General features: G+C 41.0%; 1 protein-coding gene across 11 annotated transcripts in view; it reads left to right on the forward strand.

Moving 5' to 3' along the window:
• Nucleotides 1–9,226, forward strand: part of CACNB2 (calcium voltage-gated channel auxiliary subunit beta 2) — a 426,586-nt gene extending 417,360 nt beyond the window's left edge. For 7 of the 11 annotated variants that reach the window (XM_073629732.1, XM_073629737.1, XM_073629740.1 and 4 more), the window contains 3 exons: nt 3,535–3,630; nt 4,753–4,938; nt 7,836–9,226. In XM_073629732.1, the coding sequence (XP_073485833.1) occupies nt 3,535–3,630; nt 4,753–4,938; nt 7,836–8,321 (768 nt within the window). In that variant the 3' untranslated portion in view covers nt 8,322–9,226. The remainder of the gene's footprint in view (nt 1–3,534; nt 3,631–4,752; nt 4,939–7,835) is intronic. The other 4 variants (XM_073629733.1, XM_073629739.1, XM_073629743.1 and 1 more) reach the window with 1 other exon arrangement.
• The last annotated feature ends 2,726 nt before the right edge of the window (nt 9,227–11,952 follow it).

Genomic DNA, 11,952 nt, shown 5'->3' on the forward strand with positions numbered 1-11,952 from the left:
GTACAAAGGTTCAAAGGGATTCATCCAAGAGGTGTCGGGACTTCAATATTTATTGATATAGAGTAGTAAATGGAATGACGACAAATAGTGGAAAAGCTCACTGGCTCTGATTAGGCGACTCACATGCAACCCAGTTTTAATTTTGATGTCAAATTTAGTTTTAGTCATAGCCTGTTGACTAAAATGCTATTTTAGCTTTAGTTGTATTTTAGTCATCTGAATTGTTTTAGTTTTAGTCGACTAAAATCTCCAGTGCATTTTAGTCAACAAAAATCTAATGGTTTTAGTTAAATTCTAATGCATTATTTAAGCATTTCTCTAAAATTTCCAAACTCACCCTATACTCCTGAAGTAAAAATCTAATAACATGTTATTAATTATAGTATTAAGGTTTGAACATGTACTACAGACACAGATTTATCTGTTGTGATATATAACCAGTGTTAATTTTGACATCAATTTTCGATTTAGTTTTAGTCATAGACTTTTGACTAAAATGCAATTTTAGTCGTATTTTAGTCATCTGAATTGTTTTCGTTTTCATTGTATTTTAGTCTACTAAAATGGACAGTTTTTGATCTTGTTTATAATTTCCTAGTTTTAGGCACTATGTATAATTGGATATTGATTTATGTAATTTTTTTTACAAATTTTACAAATTTACAATTTTCATAATTTTACATCTTTGTATTTGTCTTGTAGCCCTGATAAAGGGGTAGAATGATTTCCTCCTGAATGTGCTGGCTGTCTTTTGAATCATTAAAGTATAACTAAAGGGAAAAACTTTTTTTTTTTTTTTTTTTTAGTTTTGGATAAAGTACAGAGGGATTAGAACACCTATTTTTATTGCTGTCTCTATATGTCCTGTTTACCATTATCACTGAAAGAGAAAGTAAAAGAATATCCTAAATTTTGGGTTGTCCCCAGAACAGTAATAGAGGGGGAATCTTCCAATGGGGACACTAGTTCTAGTGATCTGGGGGTCCCCAGGGAATTCCCTTAATTTGCAGAGATTTCCTCTCACTTCCTGTTTGGCTATGGAACAGGAAGTAAAGGGAAATCTCCACAATTGGACACAGATAGTGGAAGAAAATCCAAAATGAAGAAAAAAGTTTTGCCTATAGTTCTACTTTAAAGCTGATTTGGACTTCTTTATGAAATTGGTCTGGTGCTCTTTCTTTTGATTTAAGCTCTGAATGCCAAAATGCTGGGTCATTCCGAACTGGCAAAGCTCCAACACTTCTGTATATTTTGGAGCTTGCCTGTTCCCTTACACATTCCTATTGGCCATCACTACAGTATGCTAGTCTGCTTCATTGACCCATGGGTATGTGTGAGACTGGAGGGAGTAGGCAAGCTCCAACACTTCCTTGAAGTGTCTGAGCATTGCCAGCTCAGACTGGCCCAGAATTCAACTGTAGCAGATGGAAGTGAAAGCTGCTGTAGGTATGTGCAGAAACCTCTAGGTATCTACGCTTAATACCTGCAAGCAGCTGTCACTTAATTTTTTGCTAGTGAAGGTTACTATATTCCGTTATTCAGTGACTGGAGATATACAACAAAATCAGAGGCCTTGTGCAACCTGGACCTTGGCAATATTTGAGATCCACCACCTGTTTCCATCATTGCTGACATCCCATGTGTTGGCAGATCAGTGAAAATCTCCTCTATTGCCTGATAGAGTTTCTTCTCTATCCTATTTGATTTTTGGATAGTGGTCTGTGCGCTTCAAAGTAGCTAAAGTAGGCTGCCAAAAATCTGGTGTCACTAGTTGGTTCATTGACAGCTGAGAGGATAGACCACGGCACCGACGTGACAGTAGGCTCACAAATCCATAGAAATGTTCATTATTGGAATAATTTTACCTCTAGTCGTTACATTTAATGTATTGCCATATTTCTGCAAAACAGCTATTCTATAGGGGCAGTCCACCCAAAACAGTTTTTGAGTTTTTAGTAGAAGACATAGACTTTATCCATCTGACAATTTTATCTAGTGGGGATTTTATTGGTGAGATCTATATAGGTTTCCTGCTCTACAAACTTGCTGTGGCTATTGTGAGGGAATTACAGTCTTCCTGTTGGGCATTTCATTTATTTTTTTATCTAATGCCGCGTACACACGACCAGACTTTTTGGCAGAAAAGGTCTGACGGAATCATTCCGTCGGACATTCTGGTCATGTGTGGGCTTCATCGGACCTTTTTTTTTTTGAAAATTCTGACGGACCTAGAAATAGAATATGTTTCAAATCTATCTGAAGGACTCAATACCTATCGAGAACACCGCTCGTCTGTATGCTAGTCCGACGAACCAAAAACGACACAAGGGCAGCTATTGGCTACTGGCTATTGAACTTCCTTTTCCTAGTCCCGTCGTACGTCATCACGTTCTAAACGATCGCTGTAATCGTGTGTAGGTAAGTCCGTTTCAGCGGAACTCCGTCGGAACTCCGTCAGAAAGACCGTCAGAGTCTACTCTGACAGAAAGTCCGCTTGTGTGTACACGGCATAAGAGATTTTTAACAGAAGGAACTGAAACACACAAAGGAGGGCAGGGACAGTCCAAACTTAAGGTGGACTGGACCAGAGTGAGGAATTGTGGCAGGGAGATCTTGTTGTTGGGAGTATTTAAGATATAAAGCAAGCCAAGGACTGCCTCAACCCTACAAGCTCCATCTAAAATTAAAATATTGCAACCGGGTTGACTGACCCTTTAAAGCAGGGATATGCAATTAGCGGACCTCCAGCTGTTGTAGAACTACAAGTCCCATGAGGCAAAGCAAGACTCTGACAGCCACAAGCATGACACCCAGAGGCAGAGGCATGATGGGACTTGTAGTTTTGCAACAGCTGGAGGTCCACTAATTGCATATCTCTGATTTAAAGTGTTACTAAACCCAGGACCCTGCATTCACTATATCTTGTCTCCCACAGTACACGGAACATAGAAATGCAATAGTTTTAGTAAATATAAACTGCTAAATACCTTTTTTCATTAGAGCAGTCTTGTGACTTCTAGCAGTGTCTGGTTAAAGCTTGTAGGAGGAGTTTTCATTCTCCCTTGATTATCCTATGAGGCTACAGGACCCCTGACCCTCTGTCGTCTGGACAGTGCTGATTGGTCCTGTGCGGATCACATGCACTCTCCCAAGAATGAAAAAACTCTAGGAAAACACACCAGATTGAGCATGTGCAGCTTGCCCCCAAGGCTCTGTACTATCAGGGGATGGTTTGGGGACAGTAAAAGAAGGGGAGGACCAGCGAACACAGGATCAAACAGCCTTTCTACACAGGGCAGAGGATTAACCCCTTAGGTTCCACAGTGAGTATTACAAACAAGCTTTACTGCATATACAGACTGATTTTACTGTTGTGGATTTAGTAACACTATAAGTTTACTGTCCCTTGACATCATTTGAAATCCTTTCTTCCTCCTATCCAAAAGTGGCACGCATGATGTGTTTTATTTTTATGTAATGCCAATATATGTGTTCAGTATATTAACATTATGTGCATTTAATTATCGTTTTCAGGTTTTACAAAGGTTAATAAAATCACGAGGAAAATCTCAGGCAAAACATCTAAACGTCCAAATGGTAGCAGCTGACAAACTAGCACAGTGCCCTCCAGTAAGTGTCCCCTATTATGTTATGTTTTCTGACATAGCCCAGATAGGTGGTACTTTAGACTTTAAGGGCCCATTCACACCAGAACGTGGTATGGCAAAAACCCTACGTCCTGTGCACCTGTCCCGCGTGTACCGTGTTAAAAATCCACTGGGTGTTTGATCTGTAGCGGATGTCAAAATATTCCTAAAGACACTCCAAATGCAGTGCATTTGCCTGCACCAGATCCACAGTACTTTGAATGCACTACTTTTGATGCAATTTCAGCCTATTCAATTGAATGGGATGAAAATCTCACCGCACAGAATTGCACAGGAACGCGGACCGCATTTCTGTACAATTCAGGTGTGAACCAGCCCTAAAAGCCTAAGTTTAATCAAAAAAGGTTTTAAACAAATCAGCACAGGCAACATTACTTACAGTCAATGCAATATGTCCTTTGTGCTGCTGGTTGCAGACTTAGTTGAAATCTTCAATCCTCCGATTCCACCATCATAGTCTTCTGAGGCCACGGCAATTATTAGAGCCAAGGGACTTGTCAGATGCACTCATTGAGAGTGCCGATTATGCCCGCTCTTTTTGCCCTCTATATTCTTTGAAGCTGTACTATATATATATAGCTTCTATGATTGTAAAATGATCTATGAATGGAGGACGGATGGATGAATGAAAGGTCCGCCTCCTCCATTCATGGATTGTTTTTTATTCATAGAAGCTATAGAAAAAATTACCTTGTTCAGCCACTTTCTGTTCTTGGTGACAACTATCACACAGTCATGCTGCTTCGTTGTCACCCAGTTTAATGTGCCTCTGGCGGAGATTACAAGTGGCAGTGTCAACCCACATTGCACAAGCATGGTCCACTGTTGTTACTATAAGGAAACAAGCCCAGGGCAATAATGTGGAGCTGACACTGTAATGAGTACATGTATACAGGAAGTGGCTGAAGGAAGCAGGAGGAGATCAGCAGCACTTGGATACAAATTAGAAGAAGGTGAGAACAGTATCTTATGCCAAAAATTATAATTGTTTATCATATGTAGTGCTTTGGCATCAGGTTAGTGTTTAGATCTACTATAATATCTAAAGCAAGACGTCTTGTAATCAAACATATGCTTATCATAGGAAATGTTTGATGTTATCCTGGATGAGAATCAGCTTGAAGATGCCTGTGAACATCTAGCAGATTACCTAGAAGCTTACTGGAAGGCCACACACCCTCCAAGCAGCACCCCGCCCAATGCACTTTTATCTCGCACCCTTACTACTGCAACCCTTCCCGCCACCCCTCCCTCAGCTTCTAATGCACAGGTAAGATGACCTCTGGAATAATCTTAGAAATTGAAAGTGTGAAAAAAGCGTTAGAAAATACCAATAAAAACAATGGAGAAGAAAAGAATACAGTTGCACAGCAAAACATACACACAAAAAACAAGACACAGTGAAAGGTAAAGCCCTGCCAATGCAACTATACATAAGAGCAGTGGCGGCTGGTGCTGTATATCTTGGGGGGGGTCAGCAAACAAGACATCCCCCCGACATACCCACACCCACCTCCCAGGTCGGCCCCCCACTTACCCCATCTGGGTCGCAGGCAGTTGTCTCCTTCATGCATCTCCTTCTCCTCTGCGTCTTAGGCTTCACGGCAGCTTCCTCCTCCTTCCCTCAGTGCGGTGGCCAATACGATTGCTTCTCCTCTCGGCCAATCAGGAGGAGAATCAGGAAGACAATAGCAAATATTAATTCGCTATTGTCACGCAACTGTGCGGGCCCAGGGTGCAGTGCTCTGCGCCCTGACCCCACTTTTTTTTTTAAGCCATTTAGAGCCTCTGGCTCTAATCACGTGCTTCTAAAAAAAAAAAAAAAATCATTGGAATCCATGCATCCAGCAACCTTCATGTAGATTAGGGGCCGGACGCATGGATTAGGTGGGCGGTGCTCCTGCGCCCCTAATGGGCCGCCACTGCATAAGAGGCAAAATATCTGGTTATGCTGGTCCTGAAAATAGAGATGCTGGCTTGATAAAATGATACAGTTCCTTTGCCCTGTTGAACTGCCTAAATTTTGATCTATGTATGGCCGGCTTTGGGGCTTCTCCCCTCTGGATGGAGGAGCAATGAAGACACCATTGGTGTTAGATGTTGGAGTAAATTTAGATGGACTTGATCAACGAATTGTCGAAGTCCAACTAACAATTTTTAAGCAGTTACAGCAACAGGTTTTTCCTTTTCTTAAATTCCCAAAAAAATATAACTTTATTGCTTTATTAAACCTAGAGTTTTAAAATTCATGTATTGCAACGGTTTGTCAACAATATACAATCTACATTCACTTAAAACCTTGCTATCCCTCCAGATTACCTATTAGATATAAGATTCATTTATATCACATCTCATGTATACAGTACCAGGGAATGTGGAGGTTCTTTGACACGTTTCTTGAATCAGCAATCTGCTTCATCAGGAAGTGGTTTGATAAATCACAGCAGCAGGGTTCCCCCCCCCCCCCCCCACGATATGTTTTGGGGTGAAATGCACTTTTTTAATGAGTGTTTAAAGGAGTCAAAACATCAAGGGGGTGTTTTTTCAAAGATAATTTAAGAACTTTTTGTGATAGCACTTAAGAGGTTCAAGAGGGACTTGACCTTTTTATGGATAACGTAAAAAAAAATAAACAAAAAAAAACATTTAAAATGTATGTGAACACTAACAATAAATGTATCGAATGTGTTCCATTTTTTCTGTTGAATATAGAGTTGGAAGCATTTTATTCTGTTAAATATAGAGTTGGAATCATTTTATTCTGTTTGACAAGTGCAAAAAAAAGGTTATGAGGAACAATCACAAACATTAAATGTATTCTCCCTTAAGAAGAGACACCCAAGAGGGGATATGATAGTGATATACAAATATTTTAATAATGATTCAACATTGGGAGGAAACTTCAGTCTCAGGACACTCAAGAAGACACGTGGCCACTCAAGGAAGTTGGACAAGAAGTGGTTTAACCTTAAACTGCATAGGGGTTACTGTTAGAGCGGTAACGATGTGGAACTTCCTTCCACAATCTGTGGTTTCATCTGGAAGTGTCACTAATTCGAAGAAACTTTTAGATGGACACAATATACAGGGATATGGAAAGTGCTAGAGACATAGCATATATACTCGAGTATAAGCCGAGTTTTTCAGCACATTTTTTTGTGCTGAAAAAGCCCCCTTGGCTTATACTCAAGTCACTGTGCCCATCTGCAGCCTCATGTACCTGATCGCTATGACATGCAGTCTAGTCGGCGGCCGTACTGTGTAACAAAGCCCCACCTTCTCCTCGTCCGTGATAGGCGGAACACTGACTCACTGCTGGGAAACTGAATCAGTGTTCCGTCATGGACGAGGAGGAGTCGGGGCTTTGTTAAACTGCATGGCCGCCGACTAGACTGCATGTCACAGCGCTGGGAGATCAGGTACATGAGGCTGCAGATGGACACAGTGAGTCAGGGACATGGCACAGTGGGGCATGCAGATGGCACAGTGAGGCATGCAGATTACACAGTAAGGCATGCAGATTGCACAGTGAGGCATGCAGATGGCACAGTGAGGCATGCAGATGGCACAGTGAGGCATGGAGATGGCACAGTGAGGCATGGAGATGGCACAGTGAGGAATGGAGATGGCACAGTGAGGAATGGAGATGGCACAGTGAGGAATGGAGATGGCACAGTGAGGCATGGAGATGGCACAGTGGGGCATGCAGATGGTACAGTGGGGCATGAAGATGGCACAGTGAGGCTGCAGATGGGCATTGTTGACCCTCTTTTCCACTTACAGTAGCTGCTGCATTTACCACCCTAGGCTTATACTCGAGTCAATACGTTTTCCTAGTTTTTTGTGGTAAAATTAGGTGCCTCGGCTTATGTTCGGGTCGGCTTATACTCGAGTATATACGGTAAATACACACACGCTCAGGCTGAACTAGATGGACTGGTGTCTTTATTCAAACTTAACAACTATGAAACTATGGGAAGAGAGCAAAGTGGTATGTAGTCCTAACACTTCCTGCCTTAGGGTGACAACGCTTATCAGTACAGTTGTCACCCCAGTAGAGGATGTTTGGTAATTGCAGGTTTACCATTTACTTTCCATTTGGGTTCTTAGGTTTAGATACTTCTTAAGTTATTAGCATTTAAAACAGGTGTTCACTTTTTTTATTAGCAGGGCTCCCAAGGAGAGCAAAAGAATGATCATCCTCCTCCTGAACGACCTGGGGCCGTAGAAGAAGAGGCATCCGCCGAACCGCCAACAAGAAAGTCTCAACATCGATCTTCCACCTCTGCCCAGCACCACAACCACCGAAGTGGAGTTAGCAGAGGACTTTCTCGACAGGAGACTTTTGACGAGACGCAAGACAACAGAGACTCCGTATATCTAGAGCCAAAGGATAATTACTCTTCTGAACATGCTGATCCTCAGGAGTCCCACCGGGATCACAACCACAGAGACGAATCTCACGCAGTTAGCGAACACAGACACAAAGAACCTCGGCACCGGACAAACGAGGACAGGGATCAGGACCACAATGAATGCAACAAACCCCGCAGCCGTCACAAATCAAGGGAACGATATTGTGAAAAGGACGGAGAGGTTTCTAGGAAACGTAACGATAATGAGTGGAATCGGGATGTTTACATCCGCCAGTAACTTTTTGAACACCTTTTATATGTGTTTTTTTTTTCTTTTCTGGTTATAAAACCCCCATGCAAATTATTTGAACCCAAAATACATTACATCCCTGATTCCTCTTCTTTTTTTTTGTTTTTCTTTACTATTTTTGTTTTTTACTGCTGTTGCTTCCTAAGCAATAGCATGAAGTACTTTCTTTTTTTTTTTTATAGTGTTTTTACTTAAACTTGCCATGGCACATCTGCAGATCTCTTACCAAACCATGTGTTTAGCTGTTTCCGTGAAAATCATTCGAATGCTGTGTTGCCATCAAGATATTGTTGCTGTTTTAAAGCAAGTGATAATGTTTTTGTAGCCTCCTATATATATATATTTTTGTTGTTTTTTTTTTTTAAGACGGGACTGGTTCCAGGCAAAATAAATGGTGATTTCACTTTTTCTTCCATATGTGTTTTCACTTTTGCACTGTTAGAGCGATATATTGACGATGTTTTTGTTTTCTGATGGCAAAAGTGATATCAGACTTCTGAACAGACTGCTAAAACATTGCATTTATTTTTGTATTTTGAAATGCACCCACCTACTTTGAATGTTGATTTCAGAGCCACTATTTAACTTTTTTTTCTCATCCTTTTTGCCTCCCATTGTCTGTGTTTAAAAAAAAAAAACAGAGTTAAATATTGCCTTATACTCACGACATTTCAAAAAGAATTTTCTGTGTAGTGCTAATCTCTGTTGTATACTCTTGTTGTGTTTATTTTTTTGTCATTTTCTTTGCCCTGCATGCTTAAATGTTAAACTATACACCGTTTGTTCGTTTAACATCATAATTTAATAGTCAGTGACTGGAATTAGCAAGGAGATGTAATGGTTAGAGCTCTTTAAATTAAACAATTGTCAGGTTTTAGAGCAAAGGTCCCTAACTGTATCTCGTGGTCCACATTCATTGTTTTATTGAATAATGAGACCTAAAAACATCTGCACCCTAAAGTTCAATTGAACTTTCAGTTTAAAACAGCATGAGACAATCTGGGTGCATCAAAACAAAAAGTGTGCAAAGTCTTACAATATGTTTTCATTAACAAGCAGCCACAGCCAGAGTAGAAAAGCCCGTCCCAGGCCAGCATGCTGTGGAAAAGAATCCCTACTCTGTATTGAAGCAGTGATCTCTCTGCAGATGTCTAATATGCATCCTGTTGAATCGTGCTTCCTGCTGATTGAGGGCTCTATCGCTGACTCATCAGAGGAGGTGTTGGACCTCTGCAGAGAGACGACTGCTTCCATAGAGAGAGCAAGGGTCTTTCTTTACCACATGCTGATAGGGGACAGTCTTTTCTATGCAAGCTGTGGTGGCTTTAAAAAAAAAAAAAACTGTAATGCCCCGTACATACGATAGGATTTTCCTATAGAAAATGTGTGATAGGACCTTGTTGTCGGAAATTCCAACCGCGTGTAGGCCCCATCACACATTTTCCATAGGAATACACAATTCCGACGCACAAAGTGCCACGCATGCTCGGAATCAAGCAGAAGAGCAGCACTGGCTATTGAACTTCATTTTTCTCAGCTCGTCGTACGTGTTGTACGTCACAGCGTTCTTGAAGTTCGGAATTTCCGACCAACTTTGTGTGGCCGTGTGTATGCAAGACATGTTTGAGACAACATCCGTCGGAAAAAATCCATGGATTTTGTTGTCGGAATGTGTGATCGTGTGTACGAGGCATAAGACTTTTGTTTTGGTGCACCTGGAATGGATTTAGCTGATTTAAACTGAAAGTTCAGTTGGGCTTCGGTTTCTTCAGAGCAGGGCTGATTAGATTCCGGGTCTTCGTTGATGTCAACGACCATGGCACAAATGCCTATCCAAATGTTTAAATGATCTAAAGCCAATTTTTTGTTTTGGATAGAATATGTTAGGATCTCTATCAGGTTTTTGTTACTGTCTATGTCCCTATTGGGGAGATTCCCCTCTCTATTTGTTCTGGTGATCATTGTCACTGGGAGTAGTGGGAAAATCTGAACTTATAAGCTGTCACTGGGTCAGAAATAAAGGGTAAAATTTACAGTAACAATAATTGTCTAAGAGAGGGTTCCCTTTGCTTTGCGTTGCATATTGAAACAGGAAACAGGAAGTGAAGGAATATCTCCCCAAAAGAAGCTGCATATGTGCAAAGAAATAGAGCACTTTTGTAATAGAAATTAATTTGTACCTTAAAGTGGACCTTGCATGATAATTCAAGGCTGCTTTAGCTTGCAGCCCCTTACCACTATGTAAAAACAATTAGTACAAGCCATCTATAAAAAAATAAAACAATAGCATTCCTTACACCTTCCAGCCACCTCTTGTAAGCGCTGGCGATATCATTGGACCCCACTGTGGAAACCAGGGAAAATTTTGCAGGAAGACACTTCAGAACTGGGGCAGAGTGCATTTGCATAGGATTATGAATCGCCAGCTTTCCCAGGTGCGAGAACATCAGAGGCGGGGGTAAAAAAAAAAATTAAATTTTTTTAAATGTCTTATTTTTTTATTGCTTTTACATTGGGGTTTATAAAGGATTTGTTGTACGATTTGCTCAGTGAATGTTTGCTGGACATTTGTCCGTCTATTTTATGTAATATATTTTTAAAGAGGATTCAGCCTAGTGCTGTGGATTGGTGAACCTTGTTTGGCTTTAAATGTGACCGGCTTAACAATTTCCAAAGAGGGTCTGCCCTATTCAACTACTATTTTTTTAAGAGGATTCACTCATCATTTTCAAAAAATTCATCCATGATTTTGAAAGACTCACCAATTAGCATCCTCTTATAACACAGAGATTCCAATAACAAAGATTTGCCCATCAAATTCAGACAAGATGCTGGCATTTCCTGCATTATACATAGGATAAATAAATGCTAGAAAATACAAATGGAATAATGTCTAGTAAATATTTGCTGTGCAAATTGCAGAAATGATCCTTTAGGCAGGCCATAGATCGATCAGCTTGGTACATTTAGCCTGTCCATACACAGATCGAATCTCGGCCGTTTCAGCAGGAGATTCAAACCGTCTATGGCCGGTCTTTTAAATAGTCCCCTTTGTTTTTACATGGTTGGTGGAGGGCTTCAAGATAAGGCAACCTTGCATTTCCATGAAGAGTCCACTTTAAACTGTACCTAGCAAGCCAACTCTCTTTATAGAAACCTGTTAATCAATCTCCTAAGCACCTTCAGCAGAGATCGTGTGACCAAGGCTTGGCCCACCATGGGAGCCCCAAGCAATCAGTTTTGCAAGATGGTTAACTGCTTCAGGTTTCTTTTACATCTATAAAATTAAAGCCCAACTTGGCTCTTTTACAAAATGGCACCCATTTGGGTGCACCAAAACAACAGGTTTTTCAGTGTCCAACCTGTCACATCAGTGTTAGACGTCACATTGCCACTTATAAAGTCTGTTCCCACACCTTTAGCCTATATTTATGGACCGCTGACCTCTCTGTGTAAGCAGCCCCCCCCCCCCCCCCCCCGTTGATGCAGACCAATATCTCTGCAATCAGCAGAGAGCAAGAGTTTGGCTGATTGCAGAGCTATTGGTCTAACTCAACAGAGTGCAGTTTGGAGCTACTATCCCAAGTTGGCTGACAGTGCATGCTGCCTGCCCCACATT

Source organism: Aquarana catesbeiana, linkage group LG05 (genome assembly GCF_042186555.1).
Source record: "Aquarana catesbeiana isolate 2022-GZ linkage group LG05, ASM4218655v1, whole genome shotgun sequence".
Lineage (NCBI taxonomy): Eukaryota > Metazoa > Chordata > Amphibia > Anura > Ranidae > Aquarana > Aquarana catesbeiana.